This window comes from Armigeres subalbatus, chromosome 2 (genome assembly GCF_024139115.2).
Source record: "Armigeres subalbatus isolate Guangzhou_Male chromosome 2, GZ_Asu_2, whole genome shotgun sequence".
Taxonomy (NCBI): domain Eukaryota; kingdom Metazoa; phylum Arthropoda; class Insecta; order Diptera; family Culicidae; genus Armigeres; species Armigeres subalbatus.
In genome coordinates this window covers 174,454,728-174,473,322 of record NC_085140.1, presented here as the reverse complement: position 1 = coordinate 174,473,322, position 18,595 = coordinate 174,454,728, and the positions used below count along the sequence as shown (strand labels likewise).

The 18,595-nt window shown below is 39.1% G+C and overlaps 2 protein-coding genes across 2 annotated transcripts in view; one reads left to right on the top strand and one right to left on the bottom strand.

The window, feature by feature from the left end:
- The window catches only part of LOC134211230 (E3 ubiquitin-protein ligase listerin), a 28,319-nt gene extending 12,907 nt beyond the window's left edge, over positions 1-15,412 (top strand). Inside the window, exons 7-13 of the mRNA XM_062687926.1 lie at positions 4,008-4,191; positions 4,256-4,439; positions 4,498-4,580; positions 4,642-5,100; positions 5,155-5,269; positions 14,526-14,929; positions 14,989-15,412. Of these exons, the coding sequence (XP_062543910.1) occupies positions 4,008-4,191; positions 4,256-4,439; positions 4,498-4,580; positions 4,642-5,100; positions 5,155-5,269; positions 14,526-14,929; positions 14,989-15,216 (1,657 nt within the window). The 3' untranslated portion in view covers positions 15,217-15,412. The remainder of the gene's footprint in view (positions 1-4,007; positions 4,192-4,255; positions 4,440-4,497; positions 4,581-4,641; positions 5,101-5,154; positions 5,270-14,525; positions 14,930-14,988) is intronic.
- On the bottom strand, positions 5,634-14,511 carry LOC134211231 (uncharacterized). Its single transcript, XM_062687927.1, has 2 exons — positions 14,124-14,511; positions 5,634-6,605 (listed from the first exon to the last, which is right to left on the bottom strand). The coding sequence occupies exons 1-2, from the start codon at positions 14,460-14,462 to the stop codon at positions 5,655-5,657; spliced, it is 1,290 nt and encodes a 429-aa protein (XP_062543911.1). The 5' UTR covers positions 14,463-14,511; the 3' UTR covers positions 5,634-5,654.
- Positions 15,413-18,595: the final 3,183 nt, after the last annotated feature.

Sequence of the window (18,595 nt, the reverse complement as noted above, 5' to 3'; positions counted from 1 at the left end):
ATTCTCTGTTGCAGCCGACGCAACATTAAATTTGCGCAAAACAATTGCAATAAATATCGGATACTGCGAAGGTAACACAATCGATACCCAGTGGCTGCAAACGGCAAACGTAGTCAAAATTCTGGGTATCACTTTCGCAAATTTGATTCGATTGATGACGACGCTGAACTGGAACGTGCTGGTTGGTAAATTTTCTCAACAAATGTGGTTGCTGTCTCATCGTACGCTAACGCTACACCAGAGAATAATAATGCTGAACACCTTCGGCACTTCCAAATTGTGGTACCTCTCGTCGGTGCTGCCTCCACTAGGAATACACACGGCGAAGATAACAGCGACGATGGGGACGTTCATGTGGAGAGGAATAGTCGCTCGCGTGCCGATCATGCAGTTGGCCAGATGCAATAGGAGGTCGTCAGTTGCATTCTAGCAAAAAATCCGCTTGAGGCCCTTTCAAAATATTTTAACAACAGCCACTACACCTGATGGTATAATTGCAGTATTTCTATTATCAGGAGACAGGTGGTGTTGCTGCGTGTTTGTATCAATGTAATTTTGCATATACACTAGTGACATCTGCTGTTCGATATCGTAAGTTTCCGATGTTCCTTCCACACACACGAGGTGAAGAACAGTCTTGAAGAAATTGAAAGTATATAGCTTGAATTTAGTCTGGAGGTACAATGAAATCTCTTTTATTGTTTAGAACTGTAAAACAAGTCGTGGGATAAAAAAATCTAAAAATCATTTGTTGCTTTTTGACCTAGCTTTCATATTGATGCGATGCGTAGTTGATGAGAACGGATGATTTGTCCATACAACGAAATTCATTTTACTTTAAATGTTGTGGCGCCATCTTGTTCAAACAGCACCTTTGTCTTTGCCTTATTCCAATAGATCATCCCGACATCAGAATAATCATTACATGCTAAACCCAAATCCCCCAACAAATTTAACAAAACTCCTCCGCCGTGCAAATCCACCAATAAACGGAACGGCCTAAGGTGGAACAAAACAGTCCGACGATCGACTGGCCACGCGCATGGCAAAACATCGCCGTCAAACAGCTGTCTTCAGCCCATCGCTCACAAATGTACTTGTTTGTAAATGGAAAGATCGAACATCGGAAGCTACTATACACAATGCAGCGAGTAGCAAATGATAATCCCATTGCGGGAACCAACAACAAGAAACGCTCCAACACAGATTTTGCTCTTGTGCTCGTATCGGCCCGGCGTGGACGGTCCTACAGCAGAGACTAACCGGGCTAATGAATGGATGGAGAAGATTCTCATTCGAAGACTTAGCGAGACCTGTACTGGCAGGTATCAACAAACGAAAACGAGTAGCGATCCTACGAATGTTTATTAATTACATCAATTTTGTTAATTTAAGTAACGATGTCGTAGATGTAAATTCATTGAACTTTCACTTGGACGTTAATTTTTAAATTTGTAAACTCTTTTAACTGTTAATCAACTGACAAATAAACTGAATTTTAAACCACAAAAAAATGTGAAACCCGGTGAGATCGAATTTTACATTGGCAAATGGATAATGTTTTGTACAATTCATTGGTACGATATTGTTTTGCGGCTTCGTAAAGTTTAAGACAACTGAGCCTTATACATAAACAAATTAAAAAAGAAAGGTGTCAGTCGATTTTCGTATAGGGCTCCAGTGTTGTCGTATTCACCCGGATGATTTCCGCGACGTCCGGTGACAAAAAATTATTATCGCCTGCGGGTGAGTAAAAACCACACTCGGATTATGTACATAGTGTAAAAATTGAACCTCACTTTTCTGACATCGTGAGCACACTGAAAGCTTCGTGACTCCAGTTCTATACGCACGGAATCAGGAATCATTCCGATGAAAATCGTCCTCTCTAGGCTGCCTGTGTTTTCGGTGGAAGAGGTGACATAAGACTTCGCGGCAGTGAATATTCACCCGATTACTGTTCGCCAGCTGTCTAAGGCGAAGCACGGTGGTCACGCGCTATACCTACTGAGCAGTTATAAAATCAAGCTGCAAGATTCCAACTCGGCTCAATAAACTACACAATTTGACTACCAAGAAGAGGATGAGAACCCCTCCCCTCGGATGTTATCTTGTCGCGCTTACGTCATTAGCACTGATATGGCAACCAAAGACATATCCTGTCGTGGTGGTATCACATGTTGACTGTTTTTGTTTAGTGCCGCGTCACATATAATGTGACATTGACGCACTGATTTGACGCATGTGCATGTGATGATGGTGCAGACAGGAAGAAAACTTTTTCATCATTGACAATGATGTGAGGTGTTCTCTGATGATGATGAGTCGTAGCCACGCTTAAGGCTCAAATAACCGTCATCCAGTCATTGACGAGAAAGATAGCCACGTGCTCGTACCACCCCCTAGTAATAAAACCACCCACCGAGAAGAAAAAGCAGTCTCCAGCTGGATGGGGGAAGTATTTTTGTTTCAAAACTACATCATCCAATAGCGAAGACATAATTATATCCGGTGGATGCTTCATTTGGTTGTATTTCGCTTTAGTTTTCAAAAAAAAACTGCCTTTTGCTATAGTTTTTCCCAAGAGAGGAAATCGACGATTTACTCTCACGTTCGCGTATATAAAACAAACATACTCCACTTTGTTCGCTTTTAACTAGCACTACTAGATCAACATTTGAAAAGGGTGTAACAGTCAAAGTAAGTAAATAATGTAATAGTACCATTGAATTATGGATACAATGAAACCATTAAAATTGAAATCCATACTGAATCGTACGTTGTTTTTAAATGGCAGCTAAATAAAATTTCCATTTAAAATTAGAAATTTTCCATAAACAATTAGGAAATTGCCAATAAAAAATCAGGGTATGAGCAATAAATAATTATAAAATTTCCACAAATAAAACAAAATTTCCATAAACTATTAAGAACTTTCCACAAAACAAAAATAAATAGGCACTTTTAAAAGCAAAAATAGCAATTATAAAAGAAGAATTTTCCATAAAGAAATGAAAATGTTCCACGAAAAAAATACAAAATTTCCATAGATAAATACATATTAGCAATAAACAATTACAAAATTTTCCACAAAATAAATGTTTTTTTTTTCCATAAAAAATAAAAAATTTTCCACAAAATAATCAATAAAGAGCAATTAAAAAAGCAATAAAAATTTCCATAAAAAAAATACAAGAAAGCAATAAAGCTGACGAAATTTTACATGAGCTTAAAATGCTTTTAAAGAAGGGGAAAAAGCACAGTTTGTTTACTTTTTATATTTCTTTATGGAAATTTTCTAATTTTTTATTGCTCTTTATTGATCATTTTGTGGAACTTTTTTAATTTTTTATGAAAAAAAAATTTATTTTGTGGAATTTTTTTATTTTTTATTGCTTTCTTGCTAATATTGATTTATTTATGGAAATTTTATATTTTTTTCGTGGAACATTTTGATTTTTTATGGAAAATTCTTCTTTTATAATTGCAATTTTTGCTTTTAAAAGCGCTTATTTATTTTTGGTTTGTGGTCAATTTGTAATTTTTTATTGTATTTTTGTTTTATTTGAGGAAATTTTATATTTATTTTTTGCTCATACCCTGATTTCTTTATTGGCAATTTTCTATTTTCTTATGGGAATTTTCTAATTGTTTAGGGGAAGTATTTATTTTAGTCTTTTTAAATCAACTAAATCAACCTGATCTTGCCATGTTTATCTTGTTTCTATATTGTACAATAGGCAGCCCTTTATTCATCAAACGTTGGAAACTTGAGTAGCTCAACCTCTTACAATTTTCATTTTGGTTAAAAAATTGGTCTATCAAAATATGAATATGATACGTGAACCCTAAGTGGTCTCTCATAGGACCTCAAGCTTTCATATATTTATGAACTCACGCGTTGTGGCAAGCACGCTGCCCTTATTGTTGTAAAATTTAATATTAAAATAATCCGAAATGCCACATACCATTATTTTATATTCTAATTGATTATCGATCCATTACAGTGATCTTTCGCAAGTGGACGCCGGAAAGCTCTATTTAGATACCGAGCTTGCGAACGTGCTGAGTGCTGTAATGAATAATTTTGCCAGCGAGCTTGACATCGGCAAGTGGGATTTTGTGAGAATCGCCCTCAGTTCATGGATTTTGACCGTATCGAAGAACCATCAGAATTTTAGAGCGAATAATGTAGGAAACCCTGGATGGATTTTACTCCCAAATAAATTATTTGAACTTGATTTATAATTTTTAGATTTCCATTTTCATCGCTGCTATCTTCAGGTTGTTCAGTGCGGTGACAAAGTTTTTCGAGGAAGAGAAAATCAGAAGTTCTACTCAACTACTGATGAACGTTATTGAGGAATGGGACAACGTATTTGCCAAAGATGTCAACCTTGTACTGCTGAAAGCATTTATCAACATCGTCAAAGATATAGGTATGAAAGTAATTTTTTTGGGAATCTATTCTAAATTAACATTGTTTGTTGATCATAGACCGAACAAGAAAATCAGATGAATACCTTTTGGATGCAATTGGTCCTCATGTTGATTCCATAGACTTCAGTCACGTTCTCAACGTAAGTATTGACCCTACATATCCTATCAAATTGAACTCATTTATTTTATCCACACGATTAGGCAAACAAGGTTGACTCGAAAATCACTCTGGATGATCTGATAGCGTTTGCCTTGAGCAATATCAGCCATTGGAACGCTCGGGTGCGCGTGTCTTCGGCGGCTATTCTACGCAAACTGTCAGACGGGCTAATCCAGCGGGATCTGGAGCAGTTACTACGACGGAACGAAACAGCCGAACAACAGCAAAAGAATTCCGAGGACGTGGACGACAGTTGGCACCTGTTGCAGCGGTTTAAGGTAAAAGTGGATGAGTTCCAACCAGCGATGACGGAGTTTGTAGCAAACTTTAACTATAAGATCAACGAAATTGAGGATGGTCCGGCGTTTGAGCAACTGGGAGGAGATCGTACCGCAGCGTTCCTTTTGGTGTGGGATTGCATTTTGGGAATCTGTGCCAAATCACCATCCGAACTGCGATCGATTTATGCATCGTGGATTACCAGAAATCATTACGAACAGGTAGCTATTGGAAGATGCATTGTAAAAAAAAATGCTAATTTTCTAATATTTCAGGTACTTCTTCCAGTATTATTCAAGTTGATGCCTAACGAAATTCTGAAAAATCCGGATTCGGGTGCTGTATACGGACAAACTATGTTTGCTAGGCTGGAATGGAGTCAAATCAAAAGTGAGTATTTGTGATGATCTTCAGAGTCCTAACAGTTGTCTGCAGTTCAATCAAAGTTAATTGCCTATGTTCCAGGATTTGGACAATGTTCTGAAAACTCAGATGTGAATATGTACATTATGTGGAAGATTTTGATTTGAAAAATGTATTGGAGATAACCACTGTCCCTTCGACGGGACTCGAATTCACGACCCTCAGTACGCTAGACTGGTGCTTTAGCCAACTAAGCTACGAAAGACCTACGTCGGCCTTTTCGCAACTTAGCGGCTACTGAATGAGCCCGAGATTCCTAAATTGGACACATAGTCGAATCACTCACAATCCATTTGCCAAGCCAGCCCTTCCACCTTGTCTGCATTTTTTTAGTTAGGTGATTTAACTTTTATTACTCATTCTGTTCCAATTCAACCTCGTCATTTTGTTCATTCAACTGAGACGGATCAACGGCTATCGATGACATACGTGGCAAGAAGTTAACTTTAGATCCCTTGTCTCGTTCAGTTTTCGTAGTTTCTTCACTAATGGTTCCTCGTATTGCTGTATGTGACACACTTTGGGGAACTCCTTCAATCGCACTCTGTTGTTCCAAATGATGATGAGCCAAAATAGCTGTAGCAATACATGACTCCAACATTTCCTTTATTATGTCCTGTGTTGAATTAGTAAGGCCAATAAATTGTTCGTCTTCCTCTTCGGTTTCGCCAACGTCTTCCTGCTTTAAACGGGTTGGATCCTCGAAAATGCTGGATGCTGCCGAAAGCCTTTTTTCTACATCTTCCGGGCGTTCAAATGTTACTCCAGCAGATTGCATGATTTTCCACGTCCACATCGCTGCCTTGTCGCTCAGTTGGTAGTAATATTTGTCGAGAATATTCGCACCATCTCTTTGTGGGACAGCAACGCCAATAAGCTCACAAATCCTAGTTAATATGACTTCTGATGCTATAGCCAGCTCGCCTTCTAGTGTTGGCGTTTCGTCATCTAAGAAGTAATTTCTAGTTTGGCGATAGACTTTCCTCATGACATCTCGAAGATAGGCCAGCTCCAATCGCACTATTTTCTTCTTGAGCTTCCGCTCTTGGCGCTTCCGGTGTCTTAACCAACGAAGTTCGTCTCGCTTTTGTTGGCGAGCGAATTGGCGTGATTCGGCTATGGTAAGGAAATCGCGTGCATTGAGGCGTTCGTTCATTCTTTCTAGTTGGTGTGGCTTGAGCTGTTTAGAGTGGAGATTGATTGTATCTTTCACGTGATAGGCTTTTGGTTGAGCAAGCGTTTTGATATGGTTGGTAGCCGGTGGCACGGTTAGCTGTACGATTCGTGCATATTGCGGTTTTGGCTGAAATGTTAGCAGAGATGTTTTCTGGTTATTTATGGTGATGAATTAATCTGTTCTGTATAAATATGTACTTTTATGTAGCATATTATTGTACTCGTGGTACACGATTTTACAATTTTATTAATGGCAACGAGAGCAAAGAGGGTCAAACGCTAAGAACTGAAATACGTCGTAACGAATAGCTCGTTCATATGTTGGGATTCGAGTTATAGACTATATGGTGAATGATGCCGGGATGTTTTATCGTCGTCATGTTAGTCCAATCCAGTCATAGGTACATAATGCAATTTTTCATGGATGATGAAATTCACGTTGAACAAGTGCAGCTAGTATTCAACAACCGCAATAACGAAGGAGTATTGGATTGGTAAATATCAATAAGGAGTCGAACATCCCAGATCAGAGGGACAATCTTGTATTTGTAAAACCAAAACTTATCGGCTTTCGTAACCCGTATTTGAGATGAATTCTGCTACAAGCGTTCAGAGTACGTGATTGAATCTGTTTCGTATCGGACCCGGGTGTTAAGTTCTGTTTTCGTCAGAAAATGTGCGAAAGTGAAAGTCAATTAGTGCGTGGTTGAACCTGTTTATAAGGCAGAAGAAACTAAGCCGTAAATCTATCAATACAACAATACTCAATGTTTACATGGTATTCAACTCAAACGTATGTTTGTTCAAACAAAGTGCGTTGCATTTTGTAGTAAAGAATCTTATTCAAACCCATATCAAACGAAAAAATGCTATTGCCGATTTTCTCCCATGTCGGGACCTGGGAGAAACCATAATTGATTATGAGCATGAGCATGATTGACCGCCCACGGTTGCTACTCTATTGCCAGGTCTGTTGTAATAACACAGAGAACCAAAAGATCTCGGGTACTTTTTCAAAACGGCGTATGTCGCAAATCGTAAATTCGCATCAAATTCATCTAAAAATGTGTATATCTTCAAAGCTACAAGAAAATGTGTTATTAAAAATGTAAATCATTTTTTTGCAAAACGGTGTAACATCATTGTTGAAAATATTGCACATACACCGCTTAGCAGAAAACGTACATAAACAAGTTTTTTCGAACAATTAAATAGCTTAAAACGTGTGTCTGCTTGTACTTTTTCATCTCTGATTTCAAAATTATGCTTGTTGCTTGTATATCCTATCAAGACAAAATTTTCAAAACGACTTATCTGCTTTTGTTAACAAAGATTCAAACGACGATTAGGCGAATCTGATAGCTCTCCCACGCAAACCAACACCATCAACAGGTAGCGGAAACCTTCACCTAGCTATTCATGCACTCTGAAAAATCTTCACGTCATATTTACCTGAAAACGAATGTGGTTCTCAACCACCATACTTTTTACGTAAGAGTGACCTGAATGACAAGTAACCTGAACAAATTTTAGTTTCCTTGAGTTACGTGATTTATCCGGTGACTCTGACTGGATCTTCCAGTACTAATGACGTGAAGCTTGAAAGTAGTTACGTGTTTGATCAGGTGAACCTGACGTGATTTGTGCGTACTGGTTGCGTGAAATTTTAGTGAAAGCTACAAGACAGCAGGTAACCACTACATGTTTTAAAATGTATTGCAATATAGTGATTTTGGAATGAATACAAAAATGAACAGGGACTGCCCATAAAAGGGAATCTTTTTCGCGTTATTGATGCATTGAAACATTGAAATGCCGCCATTTGGTCATTGCGCTTTGGAGTTACCACAGAAAAACTTTTGATGAAAAAAAAGGTATCGGCGGATGTTGAATGGAATTTATCAGTTAAATATCATTATGTTTAGGTTATGTATCTGGCATTCTTGTTTACAATGCAGGTCTTACGCAAATGCCGAAGCTGCAATCACACTAACACAATCTCACTTAAATTGTTTGCGTGGGTATACAGTCATATTCGCCAAGATTTTTAGTAAAAGTTACGTGAATTTCAGGTGAGCATTACTAACGTCACGTTACAATCGTCGTTTGTTCAAGACAGACGAGTTACGTGATTTTTCACGTGAATATGACGTGATGATTTTTTAGAGTGTGGGGTTGGTTTGCGTGGGAGAGCTATCAGATTCGTCAAATCGTCGTTTGAATCTTTGTTTACAAAAGCAGATAAGTCGTTTTGAAAATTTTGTCTTGCTATCTTTTTTTTTTTACTTTATTAGAGTGATTTTTAAGTTTGACAAAGTTCATCACTTATATATTCTATTTGATTTTGGTTAAGAAAAACATTTTACGTTGTTTTTCTGCAGCAAATGTTGTTACGTCGTGTTGTAAGTGTTGCAATTTTTTTGTCGCATGCGCGTGAAACGTTTCAACTTGACGCAACATTTCGACGTATCATCAATGCAGAGTACGGAGCAGCATAACATTTCGACGAAAGTAGCATGACCTCGGTCATACTGACTTATCAAAACGACGTATGTGATTTATCTGTTGCAGAACGTTGCAACATAATTTTTTATCAAAATAACTAAAATGTTCACACGCAGTGCAGATTTCAGAGTCAGTGACGATAAACATTTTCATAATGTATCGTTGAGGTGAATTCAATTGCAATAAAAATGTTTAGTTTCTAAATAGGAATCTGAAAACTTCCAAGCCCATTTTCTCAGCTTGATCAAAATGTTACATACGCCGATTTGAAAAAGTACCCGAGAGATGATGTTTGGGACTAACACCAACTTCAATGTGTAAAAATAGGAGGCCTAATTTTAATCAATAACAGCGGCGGCCGTGTCCGAATACAGGTCAATTAAGGAATAGGTAGGAAAATGTTGACGTTATACTCGCTTTGAAGGAAGCCGTCGAATCATCTGCACTTCCACGAGGAATCATTGGGATGTTGGAAATATCCGGTAAAGATTGTAGCAGGGTTCGTTTTGGTAAAAGGTATGCCGAGTGCAACGTGTAGTATGATCGAGGTTAAACAAAAACACAATCGGACGCGCACTCGTTCTTTGACTTATCGAACACGTACTATTTTTGCATTTGCATATAAATTTACTCACCGGCACAACGCAGAACAAAATATTCGATGATCGAGCGATCGTTTTGTAATATGAAAGAAACACGATCGGACGCGCACTAAATTTTTCACTTGTCATTTAATTTACTTATCCACATAAAGCAGAACAAACATTTCGATGATCACGCGATCGTTATGCTTGTTAAAGGAAACACAATCAAACGCGCACCAATTTTTTTACTTGCAAATTAATTGACGCACCCGCAGGGAAAAGTTGTATGAACCGCACCACCTATTTTTTTGTCAATAACCCTAAGTTTGTCGCAAGATTGAAAGCGGCTGATAATAATAAATATATTAGAGCCTTCATGTGAAATAAATTGGTCAAAATCAGGGTTTGAAGAAATGGCTCTCAATAGATAACGAACAACGATAAAAAGAGGCAAAAACTGTTCCGAATCATAACAAGCCATGATAACAAATTTATCAAACTTGTATACAAGTGCAAAAAACAGAATCGGATAGGCAGCCCCACAGAAAAATTGCGATTCTCGCTTTGTTTTCGCTCCTTTCGTATTGGTTACCGTACAGCTGTGTAAAACAAGTTAAAATGAATCATTAGAGCCAGTGCTCCCCGTATTTGGAGCTTACTAAAAGAAATTTATCATGGGGTATAGCCTCCCGAATCAGTTCTCTATCATGACAGCTTTCGAAAAAAAATCTCTCGCGGTATGCTACAAATCGTATATGTATGTATACAGAGATGATAAGTGAGAGACTTGTTCTTTCTCTTTAGGATTCAATCCCTGGTCAAAATAAGTTTAAAATCCATAACCAAAAATTAATGTTTAACTCTTTCTGATTTAATTTTGTGGTTCCTTCCCTCAATGCTTTTTCATTAGATGAGAAAAAATATCATTATCAATCTTTGAGATTGACCAATGTGAAGGATTGTGCAGAAGAATGAAACAATTTTAGTGGAATATTTTTTTTTCATAATAATAGTCATTTACTCACATAAGCACAGAACTATAGATATTTATGCTTGTAGAATAGATTTATAATTTTAAAATAAAATCGATAAATTATAGAATCAACAAATAATTGAGACACTGTAATTTCGATTGAAAAATTTTGTTCCTTTGAAATCGTAAAAGAATATACTCGTTTTTTCATTGATGACAAAGTCGTGTCGACTGTCGAAAACTTGAAAAATACACCCAAATTGGGATGTAAAAAAATCGGGATCAATACTGTAGTATATGTAGATTCTTTGCTAAATTCACCAGGCACAATCTGCCTGCCTTAGATTCAAACAGATTACTTACACTTACACGAACTTAAAACATATTAGAATGAACCTACCAGACGAAGTCTTGATAACTAGCCTTTACTCTCAAAATTCATTACCAACATGTGCGCTTGTGATGATTAAGGCAATACCAGAACCATAAAGCTAAATCGGATATCGACGTTTAACAAGGGGTTTTCACACTGTGGTAGATCTCCATGTCAGGTTGAGGCATAAGTAGTACCAGGAGGTTTCAATCCAGCACGATTCATTGAGAATGTTAGACGTCTTAGGGTTCTTTCTAAAATTACATAACGCTAAATTTGGTGATTTTAGATCCCTACCCTCCCCTCGTAACACGTTTTGTATGACAGGTTTATTTTTTTTGTATGGATCGTAACACTCGGCTTGACCCCCTCCCTCCCCCTACAGCGTTACGTAATTTGTGAAAGGCCCCTTATCGGTTGTCCATTTAAAAAATTTCGATTATCTTCTCCAATTATTTAGATAACTACGCTCTGTTCGTAAAAATATTTCCCAAATTGACAATTCAATTTGTTTTCTGGCTGAGTATCATCTGGAGTGTTACTAATATGCAAATATAGAAAGTACATGGAAAAATAATTAGTAAAGCCAAAAGCTTTATCAGACAAATGTATAATTTGTTGGTGGCAATATAGTTGCCAGTGCCATTGCCTCATAAAGGGTTAAAAATGCTCCGTTTCTGTGATTTTTGTGGAGATGCAGAGGTCAACACTGTCTCCAAATAGCAAAAGTCACCTACTAAAAAAGTTCCCTCCTTTTTCTAACTGACTGTAAGGACGTGGTCGTTATTCATCTTTGTGTATATTGAGTCACTGAAATTTGCACAGTCAGTGGGTATGACTGACTAATCCCAACTGTTTAACTGCATTGTGCAGCACGTAATTGCTGTTTCACAACTACTCAGATAATGTGGCTGTTCACCAAGGGGGTGCGGCTCGCAACATCTGTTCCCTATATCAGAATGATTCTTCATTGTCCGAGTGCCCCTCGGTTTTAAGCGAAACTGTGAATAATGATCCTCCGGAAATTCAGTGTTGGTGTCAGACCCTGCAAGTCAGCCTTTAATAAACTAAGGAACAAAATAATCAACGAGAAACTACGTACCAGAACAATCGGCGAAAGCAGTGTTCGACGAAATGGGGCGACTGGAAGCTCGGTTCGTTCGTGGAACCGCAAATCTCTCAACTTCATCGGGAGTACACGCATACTCACCGATAAGCTGAAGGACCGCGGATAATGCATTGGTCTACGACCAATTGATTCTGCTACCTCCATGAATGACCATTCTCAGCACCACAGACAGAATTGTAGAAAGAAAAGAAAATTCAGGTGGTATTTAAAAAGGTGTGAAAAATCAGGTTAACCGGGAAATTAAAGAATACCAACCGAGTAAAAAAAAAATATTGGGTGTATCAACAATGTTAGGTACCGACGGTCTTTACGGTACGACCTAAAGCGACTGAAGCAACATCATGTCGCCACTGCATACGCGCAGCATCTCGAGGCAGCGTTACCGGAAGAGGGGAGCTCGATGGGCTGCTGGAATACAGTTAAAGCAGCTATTAACGACGCAACGTCGGGTGCGTAGGATGAAGCCGATTTGTTCGACGAAGGGGGCAAACAGATTTTGAGGGACGTATCGCGGGCTGTCGCGCTGTGGAATAGCTGGTCACTTGTCTGCATATACTGATAGCCATAATCTAGGAAACAGAACTGCTACCGGAACAGTGACCTTATGACTTATATACAAGAAGAGCGACCGACAAGTTGAAGTGTATAAACTATAAACTTTCGAGCAATTGCCATCCGAAATCCCACCTACAATGTGATATTCCAGATTATCTACCGTCATCTGTTACCGATGATAAGGACTGTTCAGTTTATAAAGAGGACGCTTTGTATTGTCGATGCTTTTAAACCATCAATCTTTTTCGAAATCTGTTTTCTTTTCATTGAATATATTGTCTGGCTTTCTAGAAATGAAATCTAATCATCAACGAAACAATTCTAACTCAAAAATTTGGGATATTCATAATATTCTAAATTTGTTGGATTTTCAACAGCTTCAACCGTGTATATCTCGATTTCGGGCTGCCACAGGCTCTACTGTTTCTAGATATCGACAAATCATTGACAGTGTGTTTCTTTCCGATCTTCTTGGTGATTTTGTTGACATGCCGATTTACAATTTTCTTACAAACTGTCAATTTTGCTTATAAAAAATTCTGTTGGGAAGCTTATGTTTACGCGAAATTTGAGAAGCTTTGACAATTGGCGCCATTTTGTTGGATTTAAACTGTTTTATCTCTTTTCAAAAAGTACAGTTAATTGGCAGTGTATTATAATATACGATAAAGCAAACTCCATCGAAATTGACCAATCTATTTGCATAATATCGTTATGTAAAAGTGTCCTCTCAATAAACTGAACAGTCCTTAGTGAATGAGTTCGTGGAAAGACTCTAGCCAAATTCGTTGACGGCCACTCGGCAATGGACCAGATTTTTCCTTCGATCTACACGACAGCATAATCCGCGTAGAGCTATACAAAATTATGGACGATAACAGCTTACCATACTGCACCTGTCATAAGACGAGCTTGAACAATCCCATTGAATTCCACCACTTAATTGTATCCTGACAGATACGTATTTCGACCTCAACAGTAAGGCCGTCTTCAGTGTCTTGTACTTGACTTGAAATACGTATCTGTCAGGATACAATTAAGTGGTGGAATTCAATGGGATTGTTCAAGCTCGTCTTATGACAGGTGAAAACATTCCACTAAAAAGCTCAAAATAATTTTCTTATTACCATACTGATCAAAGTAACGTTGGATGGTGTGCCATACTGTGTGAGGAATTCGGGCGAACACTCCAGTTCGTTTGAATCGCGCCAGGGACTATGACAAGATGATAAACTTTTGTGATTACTATGTCTGAAACTCGATTTGTGCAATTACGCAACATGTGAAAGATTTTGTTAGAAACTGTATTGGAGAGTAACCCCTTCCTTCGGTGAGGTTTGATCCCACGACACCAGTACGCTAAACAGGTGCTTTCCCTACTTTTGTGTCTATGTATTGTTCAAAATTACGCTAGAAGGTGTCATGTGAAGAGTCGGTTGTTTGCTTCGAGGATGATTTGGAAATAGTCGGTCGAATATTTAAAAGGGTTGCAGATATGTACACGCCGTAATATAACCGTTACTTACCTTCACTCGTGGAGTTGCCAAAAGTCGAAGGTGCTCGTTGGGGTTCAGAATATCTCTGTCGATAATTGTGGTTTCGTTGTGTCTACATCCCAGAAACTTCGCTGGTGCTGGATACAATATCTTCGTCACCTTAGTATCGTTTTTCCGTGAAGCCGACTTCGTTTTACGTTTCTCCTTCGATGCCTCCTGTTGTCTTTCTTTGAGTTCCTTGTATCCACGCTTGATTTCTGCTTCCAGCGACGGAAGTTCATCTGGAAACAGTTCTGGATAGACGACCACCTCGGTCGACTTATCGTAGAACAGTTGCAGTTCACTAGAATTTTGACTGCACTCATCCATATTGTTGCCAATTTAAATGTCAACTTCCTGTCAAGGCTAACTATGATTTCGTTTCTCCCTCAGATGCCGCTTTGAAACCGGAACGGTACGCATGCCATTTATACACCCAATCCTTACGCTTCCTGCCGGCGGTTGTCCGCCGTTGGTGGAATGGATTGAACCACCGACATGCAGCCATCGTCGGTAAGGTTACCAGCAGTTGCGTATCGAGCCTGCTCTGTCAGGACGAGTTCCAAGCGTTGATTGACAAGAAAGACAAACAGGACAACATGCAGATCAAGGTTCACGCCGCTGCCCGACAGGTGATGGCCGTTTACTCCATTGACGAAGCGAAAGTGGAATTGCACATCACGCTACCAAACAATTTCCCGCTGGGTGCCATTACCGTTGAAGGTGGCAAGCAGATTGGTGGTCGGTTGCAGTCGCGACAGGTAGTCATGCAGCTTTCAATATTCCTAACGCATCAGGTAAGTTTGGTTTTGATTAGCCAATAGAGCCACTACTAAATGGATAATTTTTGTTTTAGAATGGTTCCATCTGGGATGGTCTGTCGCTCTGGAAGCGTAACTTGGATCGGAAGTTTGAAGGAGTCGAAGAATGCTATGTTTGCTATAGCGTCATTCATCAGGATACTTGTCAGCTACCGAAACTTTCGTGTAAGACCTGCAAAAAGAAATTCCACGGCCCCTGTTTATATCGATGGTTCAGTACTAGCAACAAATCCACATGTCCGATTTGTAGAAATATATTTTAGATTAGAGTTTTTTTTTATTTCGAAAGCGACACTTCTCAGAATAGCCTCACAGGAAATGTTACTTCTACACAAATTGCTACATTTCACGCAGAGTTGGAAATTGAATGTTCAAGATCATACCAGCAATAGCCACGGCGTAGGTTCGACAGAATAAACAGTTCGCTGAAATAAATTAATCTTGAAACAAAATGTAAAACTGATGTTTTTAATTTTCATCCCTTCTTCGCCCATTTTTTTTGTGTGCATTAAAAAGATAAAAGATAAATGTGGATGTATTATTATTGTGCATTTAAGGCCGATGCTGATCGTTTGACAACAATCGTCACCATTAAAGATTCAATTTGACCTGAAATTGCGAGATTCCCTCGCCTCGGATATGTGATCTTGATGCGATGGGTGGGCTTACGTCATTAGCACTGAGATGGCAACCAAAGATATATCCTGTCGTGGTGGTATCACATGTTGACTATTTTTGTTTGGTGCCGCGACACATATCTGGCATTGACGCACTGATTTCACGCATGTACATGTGATCCAACGGACATCGTGTCTTGGAGTTTTGAATGGTAGTGCTGGGAGGCAGTGGCCTTTTTCATCAGTGATAATGATGTGAGTTCTCTTCTTTTCGGCAATACTTTTCTGATGCGTTCCCTGTGACGCTCAGTCGTAGCCACGCTTACATTTAGCTATCTAGGCATTTATTGAAAAACAATGTATTCATATTAAAGTAATTTGCAGGGAATCGATTTTCAAAGTTCGTAGGGAATCGATTTCACAGTGTTTTGACGAACGCATACCCTACACTCAGAACAAACAAAATTAATTAATTTTCATTCTGCATAAATAAAGTTAAAAAATAGAACACTAAAACGCAATATATATTTTCAATTATTATTTATTTATTCAGACTAAGGCCCATGGCTACACGTCGCCAACCACGCAGTCTACGGATGGTTCTCCCAACAGCTGATGCAACTCGTGGTTCATTCGCCTCTTCCACGTACCACGCAGCACTTTCCTTTCGAAAACTCCAAGTGCGCGTTGGTCCTCCACGAGCATCGTCCAGGTCTCGTGTCCGTAGAGGACTACCGGTCTAATGAGCGTTTTGTAGATTGTCAGTTTGGTACGGCGGCGAACTCTATTCGATCGGAGCGTCTTTCGGAGTCCAAAGTACGTACGATTTTCAGCCACTATCATGCGTCTCCGAATTTCTCTGCTGGTATAATTTTCGGCAGTCACCAGTGAGCCCAAGTACACAAATTCTTCTATCACCTCGATTAAGTAACTTTTCATGAACTGGTGAACAATGGTAGTGAGAGGTGTGTGGCCCAATTCCGCCGAACGAGCTATCCGTTTGTGTGATCGCTGGTGTGCTGTCTTATCGAGCGTGCAACTCTGTTCGTTGCCCGACGAGGAAAAGAGATAAAGTCATGGCCTGCTATTCACTAGTCAATGTTGGCAACCGAACCGAATGATATTTGCATATCTGTCATCAATGCACGCTGGAAGTAGATTACCTATTTTCTAATACATCTCACCCTCACATTCCCCTTCTTCTCTCACCAAAAAAGAGAAAAAAAAAACCATTGACTTGGGATTTTCATAAACAACTATTTACATCTCATTTTTTTAAATTACAGCCAAGTCTAATTTAACAATCCAATATCCGTACTCAATTCCCATTTTCAAATACACCCTAACTCAAATTTGAATCGTAGCGTTCTGCTGGTCCACCGCATAAAATTTTCTTTTACACGAACAATCCGCCTCTCTTCTACACTACCTTTACCATCGAAATCTGCAACAATACAATACACATCAAGAGCATCTTCGACAACACAAGCAGAAAATCGACGAGAAAACAAATCATGTATTCCGAAAACAAATCATGTTAACTTGAAACCGATAAGAACATCAAATCATTCAATCTGGTACCTTCGACATTACAAGTGAAAACCGATGAGAATACGAATCATTTGCTTCGGAGCTACTCCAGAGTTCTTTCGACATCTTAGCTCGATTAAGTCATTCAATACGGCGCTGTATCACAGCAGCTTGACATCGCATATCAAAACCGATGAGAAAACAAATCATTTATGCTGGCACTTGACTTTTAGGGCCGATGCCCACGTAGCGTTTTTTCAACGCTGCGTGCACGTGGCGTTGAAAAAACGCAGGTGTGCATCGGTGCGGCGACGCTGCGTTACCGCTTTTTTTCCGATGCACACATGCGTCCTTTTAACGCCGTGTGCACGCAGCGTTGAAAAGACGCTACGTGAGCATCGGGCCTTAAAGTCAAAACAGTTGAGACACACAACACATCTTTCAATCCACCACTTTCCCAGAGCGCCTTCGACATCACAAACCAAAACCGATGAGGGATGAGCGAATCATACAATCCGACGCTTTTCCAGAGCGTCTTCGACATCCCAGTCGAAACCGATGAACAAATCATTCAATCCGACGCCCTTCAGAGCGCCATAGACATCACAAATCGGAACCGATAGAAAAATTATTCAATCAGATGCTCTTCCAGGGCTTCTTCGACATCACAAGTCGAAACCGATAACCAAATCATTCGATCCGACGCTCTTCCAGTCCAGAGCGTCTTCGACAATACTAGTCGAAACCGATGAGAAAACAAATAATTTTTTTTGCGCTCTTCCCTCACGCTCGACATCACAACGAAACCGAAAAAAAATGTCCCAATCACGCCCAAAGGATACTTACAAAACAATAATAGCCAACCAGGAACAACCTGGCAGGATCGCCAAATGTCGAACGAGCTATCCGTTTTTGTGATCGCTGGTGTGCTGTCTTATTATTAAGTCATGGCCTGCTATTCACTAGTCAATGCTGGCAACCGAACCGAATGATATTTGCATATCTGTCATCAATGCAACGCTGGAAGTAGATTACCTATTTTCTAATACATCTCACCCTCACACACGGAAGTTCTTATTACTAAACAAGTTTTCTGGCCTAAAACATGACGTAAAAAATCATATCAGAGATGCTAAAGCCTAGAAGGCAAAACTAACGGAACGGCGACGATAACGGCAAGATTTGAAAGTTATCCCATATACTTTCTGTCAAGAGATATTATGTCGAAAATGTGTATATTGTGCAAAAACATATTTCATCAAAACAATTATTTTAATAACGCTCGTATCTGTTTATTGTAAAATTGTAAATTATTGTAAATCATCTAGATCACAGATGCTGCATGAGATAGCAGCAGCCCTGCCGTCCTGTTTAGTCACGCTTAGTCGACAACTAAGAAGCTTTCCCCTAAAGCAAAAATTTGTTTTGGTCTATTTTAGCTCATTAAAACTCAGAGTCGCCTATATGGGTCTCAGTATGATAGTTACTATCAACT